This window comes from Lepus europaeus, chromosome 9, assembly GCF_033115175.1.
Source record: "Lepus europaeus isolate LE1 chromosome 9, mLepTim1.pri, whole genome shotgun sequence".
Classification (NCBI taxonomy): domain Eukaryota; kingdom Metazoa; phylum Chordata; class Mammalia; order Lagomorpha; family Leporidae; genus Lepus; species Lepus europaeus.
Window position 1 is genome coordinate 80481858 of NC_084835.1, and position 19470 is coordinate 80501327.

The window sequence follows — 19470 nt, forward strand, 5'->3', positions numbered from 1 at the left end:
AGAAGTGGAACCTAATGAGCTCGGGGATGACAGCTGGTAAATCCTGAAGGATGCACCAGTTAGTGAAGCAAGAAGGGACTGAGGTATTTGTGGTAGTGGTGGGGGGCATTCTAAGGGAAAATTCATTTCATCGAAATAAGTATTTACTCACTACTTATTGTCTCCCCTACCCCCAATTTGATTTATTTGAAAGTCAGAGCTACAGAGAGGGAGAGCCAGAGAGAGGTCTTCCATCTGCTGACTGACTCCCTAAGTGGCTGCAATGGCCAGGCTGAAGCCAGGAGCCAGAAGCTTCTTCCTGGTCTCCCATGTGGGTGCAGGGGCCCAAGCACTTGGGCCACCTTTCACTGCCTTTCACAGGCACATTAGCAGGGGGCTGGATAGGAAGTGGAGCAGTCAGGAATTGAACTTGTACCCAAGTGGGATGCTGTTGGCAGCTTTACTCTCCATGCCACAGTCCTGGCCCTCATCATTATTACTATTTTCAATGACATTTTCTAATCTCAGATATGCAGCAATTTGAGGGCATTTGATTCCACCCCAAATTTTAAAACTCAAATTTATTCTGCTCTATTCAATTGGAACAGTCAAATGCCCTTGTGCATGCCAGATCTAAATACTCCTAGGAGCTTGAGGTAGATCCTTGGCCGTTTTTGCCAACCTATGTCAAGCCTACAGTTCCTTTCACACCATTAGAATCCAGGATGGTGGCCATGCATGGGTTTAGTCACAGGTTTTATCCCTGTGAAACAGGGAATAGAAGCCTTAAGTCTAAGATAGAATGGATGCTTTGAGTCTAGTATCAGGAAAGTCTAGGGCACCCAATGCTGGGTAGCTATTTCATGCTACCTAAACTCTCCTAACCAGTATCTATTCCCTAGCTTCTCTGTAAACACGTTGGTGGATGCTGCGGCTTGCTGACTGCTTGTGACTTTTCTCCAGTGCTCTCATCCACTTCTACTCACTGTTGCAAATAGATTCGTTTAACCAAATGGAAGCCAAAGAGAGAAGGAATTTGTATTGCCCACTCCCTGCCCCTCCTCTTTAACATGTTATGTGTATCTTTGTTTTTAAAGCTCACCATTTCCATTTCTCTTTGTCTTCTCTATCTTCTAACCACACAGATACCGGGTTATCTGTGAACTCCATCAGTTGCCTAGTTATCAAGTTCTTCTGACTCTGTGTAATAGCTGTAATCTTCAATCTCCTAATCCAGAATGGGTCTGCAGTAGCAGGAGTCCCTCAGACATTCCCCACTCCTTACTGAGGATGAACAGAGCCCCAGCAAACTCTGCCCCAGGCCTGACTCACTAAGGAACAACTGCAAGAGCAACTTTGAACATTCATTTATTTATAGACATTTCAGAACCATTTAAATCAACAGACAACAAATTTTCTTAGATATAATATACTGTGTTTATCTTGAGGTACACATTGGGCCCATTAGATAATGCCTGGGAAGTAATGCAACTGTTAACTTGTAGTTAACAATCTAAGTTTTCCAAGCAAAGTCACTGGAGAGGCAGTTACAAAATACTTTCAGAGAATACGCCAGATTCATTTGAGTTAAGGAAAAAAAAAAACCCAAATTCTTAATTGAGCTCAATTTTGAGGCTTAAACTATTTTAAATGGAACTTAATATGAAAATGGGAGAAAAGGTTCATAGCTAAGAAATTATCTGAGCCCTACTACATGAGATTGTAAACAAAGGAAATCCGCAATTTGATAAGCTCTATTACAAAATTCATAGGCTAAAAATTAGAGCAGCAAAATTACAGAAGATATTTGTATATAGGTTTAACTGAAATCACATTTACTTCTTATTTCTGGCTATCACAATGAGACATATTTTAAAACACCAAGCTTCGAAGACTAAATGATGTGATTTTAATATGATGAGGCCATAAGAATCCTTTTATAACCCCAATATTACAACCCCACGGGAGGAAAGTCCTCCTTCCCATCATTTGCATTCTGAACTGTTTACTCTTGCCTTAGCAGCCTTTAGATTACTAGAAAAATAGTAGAAATTGATAGAATGGATGTTTCTGATAGCCTTGTGTATCCAACAGAAGAGTTTCATAGAAGACTGAAATTAAAATTTCCTCTGAAGGGTTCCCCAAGAATTATTTTTTCTAGTTTTTTATTCAAAACGTTAATCATATACATAGTTAGGCAGGATGAGTAGTGACTTATTATACAAAATTTCTGGAAAATGGAGGACCTTCTATTCCACACCCACTCCCTAAATTTCTCCGGGAGCTGTATGGATTATGTGCGGGTGGTTCTGGAATGTGAGTGGAAGCTGTTCATGTGTGTGTCTGGAAACAGTTGGAATGGACTGTCATAATCCCACAAGATTGCTGTATTTCTATAGGAGACAAGAATAAACATCGCCACTTAGCTGAATGGGAAGTTCATTCGACTTCATAAACTTGGAACAGTCTATGTGGGTAGAAAGAGTGGAAGTGTACATTTCACAGTTCATAAAGCTGAGCAGCTCAACTTACAGAAGAGAGAACTTGGAGGCGTTTACAAGAGTCTGAGATGGAATTGATCTGATTGTTTGACTTCTCCCTCCCAGCAAGTCAGGTCCACATTTTGCATTTTAGCTGCTTGGCTTGGTTTATTGCTGATTTTCTTTTCTTATGGGGGAAATGATGATTTTAGCCATGATTTTATGGACACCAAAAAGGTCCTGTTTAGACAGACATTGCCCCCAAGCACCGTGGTCACTGTTCCAATTGCAGGGAAATTGCCAGAAGGAGGTGCAGTCAGCTTGACCTGGTTGGTTAGCAAAGGCTCTGCTTGTGGGGATCTCTGCACATCGCTTTTCACTGCAAAATCACAGCTCTCAGAAGGGAAGAACCAAGAACTGCTGCACTTCTTGTCATGATTCCCTCGGGGATCTGAATGCCTTTGTCTAGTCAAGGTCTTCCTCAGACAGGAGCCCAGCTCAGCAGTGGTGATTACATTGATGTGCACCTTGGGAGATGCCAGAAGGTATTTATTACAATTAGACAAATTCCAAGTCAGAAAAACAATAATGAGAGACACAGGTACCTTCTGTCTCCAACAGATTCCAAGTTTTAATGGCCTTGGTCTTGGGGTTTTTATTTTGTAGCCTGTAACAGAGGCTGCCATTTCTTCCAACTGCGGGCTCTTTAAAGACAGCACACACTTAAGTCTCCATACCTCCAGCTGCCCAGAGGATTTCATGCCTGTCTTACCCACACACACATAGTCTCAGCAACTGTGATTTTTAAATATAAACAATATAAGCTCGGAGAGGAAAGGGGCTGGGTCTTGTTTTCAGAATTGCCATGTGATACCAGGGGAGTATCTGGCACACAAAAGGTGCTCAATCAATGTTTGTTGCACAAGTGAATCAAAGACCACAATCCTTGCCTTCAGAGTCTCTAAATTGTCAATCAATGCCAACTTGGCATAAATATGCCAGGACTACAACAAATGGACAGAAAGAAAACCGCTGTTGTTTCTGTAAAGTCTTTGCAAAGGAGAAAAGATGAAAGGAGTCAGCTGATTATAGTGGGTAACCATCCTGGGAATCCCAAACCAACTCATTTTCTTCCTCCCGAGTCTTAGAATCATGTCCAAGTGTTTTAGAATGCATTCAGCCAACAAAAATGCAAAGCTTTTCAACTGTATCTTATCTGTTTTCATTTTAAAGGGAAGTCCTGAGAGGTTACCTCTTTCCCTCTCATGGAGGGATGTTTTTGAAACATGAAGGTCTGATTGGTCCCCTGTCGTGTGGCGTGCAGTACTGGAAACCTCTTCATAGATCTGTCAGTTACTTAGGAGGTACTCCTGTTTGACAGTTTTACAGGGTACTATTTTTACCTTGAACAAAACATCTACATTTTGGGAGACATATTAGAAGAAAATAAACACTTTAAGAAAAGGAGATCTAAGATGGAAAATTAGAATAGGTATCAATTTGCTTGCACTCTAAACCAGTAGATGGATTAAAAAATATCTTTCTAATGCCAAGAATTAAGAGACATAGTCCACAGGTCTAACAAAACTAGACTGGTGAGCAGGAAGAGGAGATAATACAATATGACCCAATCTTGCAAGTGATGCTAACACCTTGTTGGCTTATTGATCTCATCCAAAAGGCCACAGTGTGCACCTTGGTCACAGGTCTGTACGTCCAGAATCCAGGGACAGACTTTTCACAGGAGGTAGGGCTGTTTGGACGACAGCTTGCTCAGAGAACTAAAACTCTTCTAAGATTTATATCCCTTCAGGGAGTCAGGAATGCTGATGATACCATGATATTTTAGACTATTTGATCACATTTAGCAAAAAAATTCTCAGATTAATGTCCTGGGATTCTTGGAATGCTAATCATAATGTGTTTTCTTTGGAAGAGAGGAAAGACAAGGTTATAAAATAAACACTCTTATTTGTATGTTTAAAATTATTCCACATATGCAGCACACACGGCAGTACACGATGGTACATCCGATTTCTGAGTCTTCCTGGAGCATGAAGCATGCTGAGGATACCTGCATACTTTCACCATCGGACAGAGGGCGAAGCCCCTTCAACTCGAGAAGTAGCATTCGCCAGAAACTGTCATTTCCCCAGACATTAGCATGGAAGTAGATATGCAAAAAAACCAGCCAGACAATGGGTTGACAAACTTATTGTTCAGTACAGACCCTCCCCTGACTTGTTGCAAGTTTTCCATGATGGAAGGAAAGTTTTCATGTGACTGGATTCTGAGAGTCTTTGAATCATCCTGTCCACTATTCCTAAGAGAATCGACTTAGCCAATGGTCCCCTACCTCAGTGGATAAATGAAAGTGAACGGATGTTATCTAAAAAATATCAGATTCAAAATTCAGTTTACATATATGTGTATATTGTGTACCTATACTTGTAGATACGGACATACACGCATATTTTGTTTTTTCTCTGCTTAATACAATCAGCAATGGTTACAGATAAATCACTGTGGTCATGACTGACTTGTATTTCTAAGAACATCCTTAGAAACGAGTTGATAAATCCTCTATCAACACATGACTTTTGCCAAAATGCCATTTGGTAAAAAGATCCCCACCAAGCATGTAACATTAAAGTGTCATTTCATATTGCGAACATTTTCAGGCACAAGAGTAAAACAACCAGCATTAAGCAATCCAAATGACAGAACACAGAATATACAGTTAATTGTCTAAAGTCAACTCCCTCCAAGAAAGGGAATTGTTGTTCAGAAGTGTTTTTTTTTTTTTAAAGATTTTCCTGTCTTTCAGCTTTGGCTATTTTGTGATAAATATCATACCTTCTCACATAAACCTACTTGGGGAACAGTGATTTCTCTGAACACGCCTTTTTCTCCTTCTAGCAGCTGCTGAGTGTTGAGTGACGTACAAGGCACACCTCTAAGTGTTCTGTACAGCATTTTTATTGATGTACAAAATAGCCTGCTCACCATTCAAAAACGTAATCTGCATAGTAAGTTTCTCTCATCCTTATTTACAGAGAAGGTTTGTAGTGCAAAAACATGAAACTGTGCCCCAGCTCAGCCCTGGCAGCACATGCAGTGAGCAGTTCTGCTCTGTGCTAGCTGGGGGGGTATTTGGCTATATTTTGGGCCTCCAGCCATTAATGAACTGCATTATCTTCTTCACCTGCAGTTTGCTCAGTTTGAAATCCTCTGAGAGGATCTCTTCTGTTAGCTGAACAAGCAAATTCCCGTCAATCTTTTCAGTAACGAAGAATGATATGACGTCTTCAGACAAACCAATGAACCTTAGGGACTTGGACACTTCTTCTACAGAGAGTCCCGACAGATCGGCAGGTGGCTGCCATGGGGAGCCGTCCCCACAGGACCTGGGGGCCAGCTGGAGATGCAGCGGAGACGAGAAAGGGTAGGAGACGGAGAAGATGTCCTGCACGCCCTTTTTAACAAAATACTGGTCCTCAGAGCGGTCTGGCGACCCCAGCTCGGGGTCTTCCTCAGCACCATCGATTTTCAGAGGCAGAGGAGATGTTTCCGAGGCCGCTTTCTCTTCCACTGGTTTTGGAGCCCTGGGGGGTAACGCAGGGCATGAGACGCTCTGCTTTGTCATGCCAGCCGGGACAGTGCCCTCATCCGTGCTCTCCAGGGAGTAGCTGGCTGACTTGGGACAACCGGAGATGCTGGTACTGAATTCTGCCGTGACCGAGCCAGGAGGGCTGCTCAGGGGCTCACAGCCGTCGAAGTCAAAGGGTGCTGGGCAGTTTCTCTTTGGTGTGCCTGGCGTCTTCTGTCGAGGGTAACTGTAACTCCTGCTCGGATCCAGCAGGAAGTCGCTCCGGGTCTGGCTCTCGGATGCTCCCGAATAGTGGTTAGGCCACGAGAGCCTGGAGGACAGCGGTTCTGCAGAAGGACTTCCGAATGGGGACTTCAGGTCCACAGAATCTGTTTTCCCTCGGCTGCATGGATAACAGGAAACGGGAGCACTTTCAGAAGGACTTGTGTCACTTTTAGTCACGCTGCTCGAAAGGAATCAGAAAAGGAAATTAGTGGAAATCACACAGCATAGGCAAAACAAGTCAAATCCCACATCTTCTCTTATCAGTAGATGTTACCTCCAAGCATAAAAAGACAGGAAAGAGTATAATATTTTAAATTATTCAATAAAGTACCTGCTAACCTCATGGAGTTTCTAAAAAACAATATTTAATAAAATACATGAACATTATGAATTTGTGCCTAATGACTTAAAACACTATAGAAGAGACAGAAATGAGACAGCTAAAAGCAAGTCATTATCAGTGGGTGCCCGTATCTTCACAGTGAGAAAAATTCTGAAGTCCTGTTTGGCATTGTGCCAACAGGTCTCAAGATTGATTAGTGATGCCTGCCATGCACAAAGGAGGAGTCAAAGAGTGGTGAATGGATGTCTCATGCTTGCCATCCTTGTGTGATGTCACCACTATCTCCACCCACAGGTCTGAAATAGGAAGAAATGCTTCAGATAAATGCCTGGTTTCTCTATCACTCAGAGGCAGTAGCTGAAGGATTCAAACAGCCAGAAAACCAAGAATACCTACAAAGAGAGCTACTTTAACTGTAAAGAGCACACGTGGGGTGGTGCACTCAGCTCTGAGGCTGTGCTGGAAGAGAGATGGCGAACCAGAGTGTGCTGAGAGGTGGGTGTGGGGCTGATGAGGGAGCAGGCAGTGAGCTCAGAGGAAACAGCCTATGAAACTGACACTGTTTCTTTTGGAAGAGAAAGTCGTGCATGAAAGCTGACTTCACAGCCTCAGAGGCGGACCAAGAGAAATGGGGCGGACCTATCTGATTCTCTAGACATAAGAAAGAATTGAAAGTTACATGGAGATAGATTTTAACTTGATAAATATGAAAGATTTCTTTTAGAAAAATACTGGCATTTGCTACAATGGAAGGTGTTGCAAAAGAAGGCACTCAGAGCACTAGAAGGGTCCGGAGGAGGGCACAACTCCCCAGCTGTGGTCGAGAAGGCAAATCCTGAGTGGAGAGCCAAGGGAGCCCTAGTGCTGGCTGAGGGTGCCACCTGCTTGTGTCAAAGTCAGGGTGGAAAGAACGGGATGCTGGCTCGTGAGGACTGAGGGCAGTCCAAAGGCTGTTCCCATTTGGCGGTCACCACTGAATTTCTCAGATCCTTGGTGCACCCTTTCTTCCCAGGACACTGGTCCTTCCCTTTAAACTGAAAAAACCAACTCATCATGCTCTTCTGGCAAAATCACTAAAGAAAAAAAAATTTCCTCTCTGGCCACCCTGCCAGGTGTGGGCTACCTTGGAAAGAGTCTCCAGAACCTGCGGGCCGGCGGAGGAGCTCAGGTTGCAGAGGGCCCGGCAGCAGGACTTACATGTTGTGCAGTCCCGAAGAGTAGTAGGACAAAGTGGGGCTGGGAGAGCGAGTCTGCGGCCGCGCTGGCTTGACCGTGCGAGGAGGGACGGAGGGGCTCGTGGACAAAGGCTTTGCACTTCGGGGCGGAACAGGTGGGGCGTTCAGGAGCCGGCATTCTTCCCTGACCTGGCGCAAAAAAGAACACTTCAGGTTAGCAACAGACTGGGGACCGTAGCTGGACCCTGTAAGGTAAAGTGGCTTCTCAAACAGTGATGTCAGGGGTCAAGAAATGGAAAGAGAAGACTGGAGGAGCTCACGAGAAAGACGGTTAGGGGCTGCCATTGTGGTGTAGCAGGGAAAGCTGCCACCTGCAATGCTGGGATCCCATAGAGGTGCTGGTTCAAGTCCTCGGTGCTCCATTTCCAATCCAGCTCCCTGCTAATGTGCCTGGGAAAGCAGTGGAGGATGGACCAAGTGCTTGGGCCCTTGCACTCACATGGGAGACCTGGAAGAAGTTCCTGGTTCCTGGCTCCAGCTATCGTGGCCATTTGGGGAGTGAGCCAGTGGATAGAAGATCTCTCTCTCACTATCTCTCTCTAACTCTGCTTTTCAAATTAATAAGTAAATCTTTAAAAAAGATAAAAGAAAGATGGTTAAACACAGAGGCTACCAGAGATCAAATCAGATGCCTGTCATGTACTTGCTGGGACCAGGCTGATTTTGAAAGAAACTTCTTGGCCAACATCAGTTGCTGCTGAAATACAGCAAGTAAGGCAGAATACAGCCAGATATACTGTCTTTGGTTAAAGAGCTATGGAAATGTGATGCCACACAAAATGGAAGTATTAAAAAAGTAAGGACATAACGAGTTATAGAGAAGTGAACTCAGGTTGAGTTGTTTATTCATTGTTAAAACAGAATTCAGCTGCACCAAACGTTAGGGAAACATAGACTTTTTACAGGCTTACATGTTCTCAAATGGGGGCCGGCATTGTGGCGTTGTGAGTAAAGCCAACGCCTATGATGCCAGCATCCTATGTGGATGCCGGGTCTCATCCTGGCTGTCCCACTTCCAGTTCAGCTTTTAGCTAATGGCCTGGGAAAAGCAGTGGAAGATAGCTCAAGTGTTTGGGCTCCTGCCACCCATGTAGGGGACCTGGATGAAGCTCCTGGATTTGACCTGACCCAGTCCTGGCTGTTGTAGCTATCTAGGGGAGTGAACTGGTAGAGGGACGATCTCTCTCTCTCTCTCCCTCCCTCCCCCTTTCTCTATAACTCTTTCAAATAAATAAATAAATCTTAAAAAAAAAAAACCTACTTCTCAAATATAAATATGCATGGCAATCACCAGGGATCTTGTTAATACACAGACCGTAATTTAGGGGACTAAGAGTGGGCCTGAGAAGCCTGCGTTTCTAACAAGCTCCCGATGATACTATAGCCCTAGGCACCTACTTTGAGAAAGTTGAAGGTGCAGAAATGAGGCCGCTGCCCAGGTCTAAACACCAGTATTTTCTGTAGAAGTGGCTTCCAGCTCCCTCATCCTCTTTTTGTCTTCACACTGGCAAGGCTGCAAATGGCCTGTGACGTCCACGGTTTTGGGGAGTCTGCCTGCCATTTTTCCCTTTGCTTCCCATTCCCCACTGGCGTTTCAAAACAGTTTTCAATCACAGATACTCTGCATGTACTTCTCTGTGTCCGGCAGCAGGGGGCAGCTTATACCTGGTTCTGCTAAGTCTACCCAAATCGCCCCAGCACAACTAGAGCCAATTGCGACTATCAAAAGTGCTGAGCTTTGAAATTCCCTCGCCTACTTTTAGGACATGTTCTCACCAATTTTTTCACTTCTGCCTTCCATACCTTTCTTTCCAAGCGGTGAAATGAAATAGACAGCTCCCCTTAGCTTTGCTGCTGAGTTTGCTCAAGACAACATGAAATGGACTTACATGTTAAATGTTACATCTTTGTGCTACACAGGCTGCACACTGGGCCTCCAACCAGTATTCCACACCTGATTCACTTGCCAAAGAAAGCCAGCCATTAACAACAGCCACATGACCTCGTGTGGCCTGGGAGCCTTGATGCTAAGCGAAATGAAGCAGTTTGCAAAGCCTCTTGGGGCTGGGGCCCACTGGGGCTACCTGCACAATCCATGGCCCTGCTACAGAGGCTGCTGGGTTGCCAAGGAGGAAGTTTTTTAATCCGGAGAAGATCTTTAGGCTAAAATAAAACATTCACAGAAGCCGATTTCTTCCCCCACACTGGTGGGCTCCTCCCTTTTGAGCTTCTACAGTGGTGGTGTTGGGGTGTGGGGTGGCGGTGGCAGGTGACTGCGGGAAGAAAACATAGTGGGAAGCAGGGTTTGGAGAATGAGAAGGGGACCCCTGAGCTGAGTCAGAAACAGGATCTTGCACCGCTATGGGATCTTCTTAGGAGGTTTTACTTCTGGCTGGATCTCCCCACTCCCTGGCTTTTGGGGGCACTAATAAAATATAGTGGTTACAAAGTATATCCATTGTGTCCTTTCCCTTCTTGTTAGTGATGTGCACAGTAGCTAAGAGTTCCCTTTCCCTCTTGGGAAACATCTATACAACCTAGGAGGGATGGCTGTGACCGTATCACAGGTGAGCTTGGTTTTCTTGAGGCTTCCGTAATAGAAGTCATAGAAAATATGAGGAGGCTGCCAGTTGGAGTTTTAATTTTTTAAATAAATACTCAGTCACTTCTTAATAATGGGTTAGACTAGAATGAGAGGAGAACATAGAGAGTGCTGAATTTAGAGTTTCTCAATTCTGGAGTTAGTCACTAAATATGACATTTCATCAGGGAATGCTTACCTGAGATGTCAATTATAACTTCAGAAAGTTCACGTGGGGTTAGTGTTGTGGTACAGCAGGTTAAGCTGTTGCCTGCATCACTGCTGTCCCATAGGAGTGCCAGTTCGAGTTCTAGCCGCTCTACTTCTGATCGCTGCAAATGTGACTGCTCCAGGGAAGTCTTATTTCCCTGAGTTTCATGGGAAGAATTCTATGGCTTGGCAGAATGTATTTGTTCTGGGATTTGGAAGTTATAAAGAGTGATAGTTTATTGTCTTCTTTCCTGTCTCATATTCCCTTAGAACGGTAGCCATCCCATTTTTCTTTGGTCCTTGATTTGATTCAAATGAGACATTTATATTCCAAGATGAAGGTAGCTGTGCTTTAAGTGGATTTTATCTGACAATAAAAGGCGATTTACAAGACTGGATAGCCAGTCACACCATTCCCAGTTTTCCTTCATATTCAATTTCACATATAAGTGCCACATTTTCAGCACATTCCTTCTAAAAGCCTCAGCATGTGGCTTTCATCACAGTCGTTCCTTGTCATCTCTAGCAGGCCCCCTAAGGTTACCGGATAAAGGCCGGCCTATAGTCGGCCTCTCCAATTATTTCCCCCTACTTCTCTATACGACACAGGTCCATCTAAAGCAGTGGGTTCAGTGTCACCTGGACATACCCTGTGCTTTCCCACCTGGGGTTTCCACTGCCCACCCCTATCTAAACACCCCTTGCTCACAGCCCAGCCCTGAATGCCATGTGCATGTCCATTGCACACAGCCATTAGGTCTCATCTCTGTTTCTGAATTTTGCCGAACACTTTTGCACTTACCTACTCCACATGTACATTTAATTAGAGAGCTAAAGTGGTAGGGGCTGTCAGCATTGTTACATGGAAGGCAGAATTTGGGGATCTGTCACCTCTGGCACAAGTATGTCACATGCATTGACAGGCAGAGATTAACGGATGTCACTAAGAATACAACAAAAAGGTACTGTTATTTTTAAACACAGATCATAGACTGCCTTTTGTGACTTTATGCAGAAATTGTTGAAAATTCATCTGGCTGGGTGTTAGTGTTTTTGGTGAAACCCTTATTAGTGTCAATCTAGAGGAAAAAAGCTGCCTGCAGACCTGGCACACAGGCCAGCATTAACTCCACCTTCACCTCCACCACTCTGACTTAGAATAGAGTAAAAATGACACTGACTGTCCTTCCAGACCAGGAACAGTGTGGCTTTGTTAGCAGTCCTCAGAGGATTCACTATTCCAACATGAGAATGTAAAAGAAACATTTCGAGCTCTGTAAACTGGAGCCCTCCTATTTACTTCCAATGTAGCATTTCAGACTGGACTTTAACTGGCAACACCAGGAGGAACAGCTGCCTGTAAGATCAGGAAGCAACTTCCAGTACTAAGCCAAGGGGCTGGCCTTCTGTGATGAGGTGGGCGTAGGCATCCAACACAGACTAAGGGTGATCGTTGCCTATCTGTAGGCAACATCTGGCTATGGGATGCTTGGATGTTCAGAGAACCTCCGGGCACCAAAGTCCTCCTGTTTAGGATACAGTCAATGAGCACAGCCCAGGTTCAGGTGACAGCGTGGAGGGCTGCCTCCATTTGTCACTAGGGCCTGGCTCCAGGAGCAGTTCCCTGGTGCGCAGCTTTTCTCTGCTGCTGCTCCACTTCTAGCATAGCCCTCCCCTGCCTGCTCCTCACGAAGCTTTGCCTTTCGGAAAGTGGCCGGTGATTCAATTCTTATCAAATCAGAAAGACCCCTATCCTCACGTCAGTACAACTCTCCTTGGTTCTCATGTAGCAGATTGCTCCCAGAGTTAGTATAAAGCTGGTTTATCCAAAGGCGGCCAATGAGTTCTCTTCTCGGGTTCACAGGTCAGAATCTGAGGGAGGCATGTTCAAGTGACTGCCATTTAATACACTAACATCACCTAATAGTGAGAAATGAAGTAAGTGGGTCATGGGTACAGTCCACTTCCACTATTCCTGAATCTGAAGAACATGGCCCTTTTCCTTTTTCTACATGTGATATTAATTCCATTTTGCTACTCATTTGTTCATCTAATCCACGTGTTTATAGTGGGCTCACTGAGCTTGTGTTAAGCATACAAAATCAAGACACTTGTGGAATTAATTATGCGTGTGTGAGACACAAACACAAGCAAGCTACACATTGGTAAGTGTAATGACAGAGGCATGTGCCAGCGTATGTGGGAGCACCATGAGTTTATTCAACACATGCAGGAAGAGAATAAATTCATAGGGAATTCTACTGAGAAAGTTTTGAGGAAGATGGACTGTGAATGTCCAAAGGTACACCAGGATGCTGCTGAGGTTTGGGAGTGTGGATGAAGCCACACACACTGGTGCCATTTATCAGAGGGAAACTTGGAAGGAAGAATGACACTCAGGGGCAACCAAGGAGTTCAGTTTTGACATTATTCCGTGAGCTCCATTTTCTGTCTATAGATAGAAACTGAAGCTACAGCAACACCGATATCTCAGAGGAGAAGCCAGGAAGGCTGGAGAGACACAGAAGGAGAAAAACAAGTGACTGCTTGGTGCTCATGGCGCACGGCCATGACCAGATGATGGTTAAGAAGCTGGAGGAGGGGGGACTGTGGAGGACGACGGTGTAAAGGAACAGAGACGTCAGGAAGCCAAGCCAAGGGCTGAGGATGTGCACCCCACGGGACAGCAGGTCCCTGGGAGCTTAGCAAACGAGGCTGCAGTCAAGGGAGGGGGTGGGAAGTAGGTTCGAGCAAATTGCAGCTATAGTGGGAGGTGAGAGTAGAGTCAGCGAGGGTAGACCACTCTTTTCTGGACATTGGCTGGACGCGGGCAGTTGTAGGAAAAGGATACTGGATTGAGGGAGGTATGCATGTTTTAAAATTATTATTTTTTCAAGATTTATTTATTTGAAAGACAGAGTTACAGAGAGAGAGGTAGAGATGGGGGGAGAGAGAGAAAGAGAGAGAGAGAGAGGTGTTTTCTATCCTCTGGCTCCCCGCCCCCCAATGGCTGGAGCTGAGCCGATCTGAAGCCAGGAGCCAGGAGATTCTCCTGGGTTTCCCACATAGGTGCAGCAGTTCAAGCACTTGGGTCATCTTCTGCTGCTTTCCCAGGCGCATCAGCAGGGAGCTTGATTGGAAGTGGAGCAGCCAGGACTTGACCTGGCACCCATGTGGGATGCCAGTGCTGCAGGCGGGGGCTTTAACCTGCTGCGCCACAGTGAGCACCCTGATTTTTTTTTTTTAAACATGGGAGAAACATGAAAATGTACTTAAGTCTGCACACATGCATGTAACCTGGAGGTCAAGTGCAAATGGACTTGGGGTCCTGTTTCTCCCTTTTCACTTAAGAGGATGGATGGAAAACTCAGATTTTCCCATTGCTCTGTCTTGGTCAGGCCATTGCTGGCCACAGGAAGCTAGAAAAGTAACCAAGAGGAGCTTATGCTCCAATGGTGAAGGCAAAGAGGAAATACACCTGATACAGCAAATGACTTTGGAGAGCTTCATGTATCTAAGTGAAGACAGTCAGCCAAAATTAAATTCATCCCAAATGAATTTAATGGTCAAAATTAATTGCATCCCAAATGGGACTATTCTCTTGGCTTTCAGAATACAATGCAGAAAATTTAACTTGCTTTCCTGACTCCTGGAATAGGCATTTACGCTTCCTTTTTCCCTCTCTGCTCTCTACTGCTCTGTTTAGTGAGGAAGGAATCAGAGAGGGTGAAGGAAGAATAACCTGTGTAAAATAGAAAACAAGGTCTTCTCTTTAAATAGCCACATATTAAAAACAATGCATAGAATTTGCTCACCATAGCCAGCGCCGCGGCTCACTAGGCTAATCCTCCGCCTTGTGGCACCGGCACACCAGGTTCTAGTCCCGGTCGGGGCACCGATCCTGTCCCGGTTGCCCCTCTTCCAGGCCAGCTCTCTGCTGTGGCCAGGGAGTGCAGTGGAGGATGGCCCAAGTGCTTGGGCCCTGCACCCCATGGGAGACCAGGAGAAGCACCTGGCTCCTGCCATCGGATCAGCGCGGTGCGCCGGCCGCAGCGCGCTGTCCGCGGCGGCCATTGGAGGGTGAACCAACGGCAAAAAGAAAGACCTTTCTCTCTGTCTCTCTCTCACTGTCCACTCTGCCTGTCAAGAAAAAAAAAAAAAAGAATTTGCTTACCATACAAAGCTCATAATTGCATGGTTGAAAAAATAGCTACATGTAGATGTTTGTAGAACAAAATATCAAAACTACATACAATTAGAGGATTTTATATTTATTACCTATGAACTAGTGTCTTTCTCTTATTAAAGCTTTTCCTGATTCTTTGTAGGGATTCAGAGAATACAAGAGATAAAAGACACACTGAGCCTCTATGAAATAGCATAGTCTAAGAATGGGAGCTTTTTATGTGATAACATTTCTTGGAAAGGTTTTGTCCCTTGGAGCTCAGGAACTCCCTACTCAGGTTCTACGGAAGAAATCACACTTTCACACCCCTTCAATAAGTGGACCAATGAGACAGTTTAAGAAAAATAAGCGAACACTTGACACAGTCTGCCCAACAGTCTTCAGATTTCCTTTCTGGGGAAAAAGAAAAGGCAATGTCATAGCAGCAGTTGCTCAAGTCTTACATATAAGGCACTGATCTGGAGATACCTGCTGATAGGGCCACTTCCTTCCTTAGTTTATGGTCTAAAATCTATTGGCAGAGGCATGGGGTTGGCAAAGGAGAGTGGGAGAGCTCCTGTCTCAAAGATCACCTGTCTTGCGATCATGAGCAACCACTAAAGAGGATTTTGGAATATTTAGGTGGGGTCTGGACCATTTTGTTTCTGTACTGATACAACCTCAGGAAATATATACACTGGAGGGGAGTTTGATATAAAAACTGGACTTACCTTTATTATGAGTTCTCCTTTCCAAAAAGCCAAACTTAGGATAATGCTGGCAATCCAAAGAAAGAAGTTTTGTAACCATGCTTCCTTGAACTTTGTAACTTTGCCTTCACTGCCTGCTCTCTGCCCAGTATTTTACATTTCTTCCCACACTCCCTACTCCCAGATAACAAAATCATTACAGCCTTAAGAAATCTTATTTATAAAGAGGCTTTTATATGAAGAGTTCATAACCCTGTCATATAGCCATCAGTGGATATTTTCACCCAAAAAGGAATTAAAGTTTTACAATGACAAAGTACAATAAATGAACTTCTATTTGGTTCATTAGACAAGGGCAAATGTGACGTATCGTCAAAATCCTCATTTTCAGACGTACAAGTTTCTTTTTCCCAGTTTTATACATTGACGATAAGGATGTGAAATAGACCTTTCTCTGGAAGGGCCTCCAATACTCAAGCCTCAGGCAAGAGAAGGAGGGGGAGGCAGGGGGAGGCCCCTCACACGGAGGGAAGAGGGCAAATGGTTCTGAAAAGAAGTACTTGTTTAAACTCTAGGGTGCTCCAGTGGAACATCTATGCCATGGGGGCACAGCAAAAAGGACCTTTCCTGGGGAAGGGGTATAATGTGTGATAGATAACACTTACACAGCAGATAAGCTTCCTATGAATGCCATTTTCAAAAAAGATACTTTATTTATTTGAAAGCCAGACAGAGAGAGAGAGAGAGAGAGTGGGAGAGAGAGTGCGATCTTTGATCTACTGTTTTATTCCCCAAATGGCCACAACTGCCAGGGCTGGGCCATTCAGAAGCCATGAGCCTGGAACTCCATCTGGGTCTCCCACACAGGTGGTAGGGGCGCAAGCATTTGGGTCATCTTCTGCTGTTTTCCCAGGCGAATTAGTAGGGAGGCGGATCAGAAGTGGAACAGCTGGGACTTAAACTGGCACCCTGAAGGGGATGCTGGGATGACAGGTGGTGGTTTAACCGGCTGTGTACCAGCACCAGCTCGATTAATGCTATTTTATGCAAGTGATACCCAAGAGTGCAGAAACAAGCCTTGTCCAGCAGCACATTATAGGTATCTGATTAACATGCTAACCCCAGAGGGTTTCGATGGACACAGAAGAAGAAAAAAAACCCTCTTGGCTTTCATTCAGAAAGAACCTACATGAAACAGAAAGCAATTAATTTCAAAGTCACCAAAACACAATAATAATTTAGTCCTTATTCCTTTTAACAAATGGGAAAGTAGGTATGGTTTTCTTACAGAGCACTCCTCAGAAGTTCTAATTAAAATGAATTAAATGTCAAATGCCCCAGGAGACTGCACTCATTAGTGGAAGCCTGAGTGAATCTTTTGGTAGAGCAGTTATTTTGCAAAGCAAATAATCACTCATACATTAATCACTTTAGTACCTAAACTTGACTATTAAGGTCTTATTTAAGAAAACCTGTTCAATAGTGCCTTTTCTAATATTAATATCTGATAGAGGGAAAACACCCAAAGACAAAATAAAAATTCAGAGTAGAATCAGTTCTCATAGCCACTTTCCCCAGTTTATAAACGTTTTAACAGGGTTCCTTGTGGTATGGCCATATCCAGAGTTATGGGATCTGGGGGCACTGTGTGTTACCCAAGGCAATGTCTCAACTTTGACATTTCTTTTTCGTTTCTTAAGATTTACTTTATTTATTTCAAAGGCAGACACACACACATACACACACATACAGAGAGAGAGAGAGAGCGAGCGAGCGAGTGAGCAAGCTCCATCTGCTGGTTAACTCTCCAAATGGCTGCAATGGCCAGGGCTAGGCCAAGTTGAAGTCAGGAACTTGGAATTCTGAGTTTCCAATGTGGGTAGCAGAGGCCCAAGCACTCAGGCCATCTTCTGCTGCTTTCCCAGGCACATTATCAGGGATCTGGATTAGAAGTGGAGCAGTTGGGACTTCCAGTATCCACATGGGATGCCAGCAGCAGCAAGCTGCTGGCTCCAAGCTTTGATATTTCTATACAGGCTTGCTTGGAGATATTAGTTTCTTGACACTTGTCAGTAGCCATGGAGTCACACATGGCTTTTCCCAGGCATTCTATAATTCCTCAAAACCCTTCTCTTCTCCATTCAAGGGTTCTGTGTTACTGAGATACAGAGGATATTCAGAATTTCTGAAGTTCTTTTTTGGCTTATGATGATGGGAAAGTTTATGATGCTCCCATAGCTAGGACTACAACATAACACCTATCTTATCAAGTAGATATTTTAAGAGTGGCATTAACAAAATGTTGTCATCTTTTTTTTGACAGGCAGAGTTAGACAATGAGAGAGAGAGAGACAGAGAGAAAGGTCTTCCTTCCATTGGTTCACCCCCCACATGGATGCTGCAGCTGGCGCACAGCACCGATTGGAAGCTAGGAGCCAGGTGCTTTCTCCTGGTCTCCCATGCAGGTGCAGGGCCCAAGCACATGGGCCATCCTCCACTGCCTTGCTGGGCCACAGCAGAGAGCTGGACTGGAAGAGGAGCAACTGGGACAGAATCCAGTGCCCCAACCGGGACTAGAACCCGGGGTGCCAGCGCTGCAGGCAGAGGATTAGCCTAGAGAGCCGCGGCGCTGGCCAAAATGTTGTCATCTTTGAAATGGGTATTTTGTTTTGACAATATTGTAGAGACCTAGAAAGACGAAATTTATCACAAGCACTTTTGGGATGTGAAGATAACTGGTCCTGTCTAGTGCTACGGCTGACTCTGTTGACCCAGCTGCCCAGAGGGACAGGCCCATCCCCATCTGCCACCTGACGTACCTATAGAAGGTAACTTCCTGTCACCATCTCTTCCTTAAAGAGGGAAAAACCTTCTAAAAAATCACTTTCTACTTGGCCCTGATTTGGAATCCAGCTTACATTAAATTATCACTACTATTTACTTTGGATGCTTACTAAATGCCAGGGAAAAGTGCCAAGTACTTCGTATAATACAATAATGCAGTGAAGAAGTTATTATCCCCACAGGAACTCACTTAGGGAGGCTAAATATTTTGCCCAAGGTACGAAGCTTCTGAGCAGCACAGTGAGGAGTCACTTGCATGTGTGGCTCTCAGAGGTAACAACACACGTGGCTAATGTTCTACTACACAGTGGCAGACTCCTTTCTCCCGAATTTCACTGAGAAGGGACACGAAGAGTCCCAGCATGCACGAGGTCTCTGCATTTTCTCACCAGTGGTGCAGCCTGTCTGAGGCAGACTCAGGCCCTCAAAATGACGTCTCTAGAGCTAAATTAGTGTTTTCAAGCACTAATTAATGCGTCCTGGGCTAGATGGCATTACATTCCAGTGTCACAGCCTGCTTCATGGAAGAGGCTTTGTGATGGACTTCTGGTCTCTTAACAATGAATACATGCTACTAACTATCTTATAGCTCAATCCCTCCACTATTTCTCATAAGCCATGGGGGCATCCCTGTCAATCATAAAGCGAACACACTCATCAAGACACCTGTAAAAACTTGGTTTAAGCCAGCGGCTCACAAGCTATAGAGTTTCTTCTATGATTTTCCTCTCACAGACCTCAGGAACTGTTGTACAGTCAACAACCAACCAAGAGTGAATGCACTTTTTTTCTGTTACTGAAGACAGATGGAGGACTAGGTCCTCCATCTGGGTCCTGGGGTCACCAGGTGAGGCTACTGCTACCCAGAGTTTTAGAAGAGTTGGGACCCTGTATTTTTGATAACTATTTGTAATTCACTGCACAGGCCAGAGAAGCCTAGGAGCCAACTTTGTTTAAAGACACTCATGCAAATGAAAAGTCTTTCCATCACCATGCTCCAAAATGACATTTTTAAAAGAGGAACTAAGAAGATTGCTCTGGAAGATTTT

The 19470-nt window shown here is 44.6% G+C and overlaps 1 protein-coding gene across 1 annotated transcript in view; it reads right to left on the reverse strand.

Moving 5' to 3' along the window:
• Positions 1-1330: 1330 nt before the first annotated feature.
• The window catches only part of GAREM1 (GRB2 associated regulator of MAPK1 subtype 1), a 260770-nt gene continuing 242630 nt past the window's right edge, over positions 1331-19470 (reverse strand). The window contains 2 exon segments of the mRNA XM_062201514.1: positions 1331-6511; positions 7874-8040. Of these exon segments, the coding sequence (XP_062057498.1) occupies positions 5617-6511; positions 7874-8040 (1062 nt within the window). The 3' untranslated portion in view covers positions 1331-5616.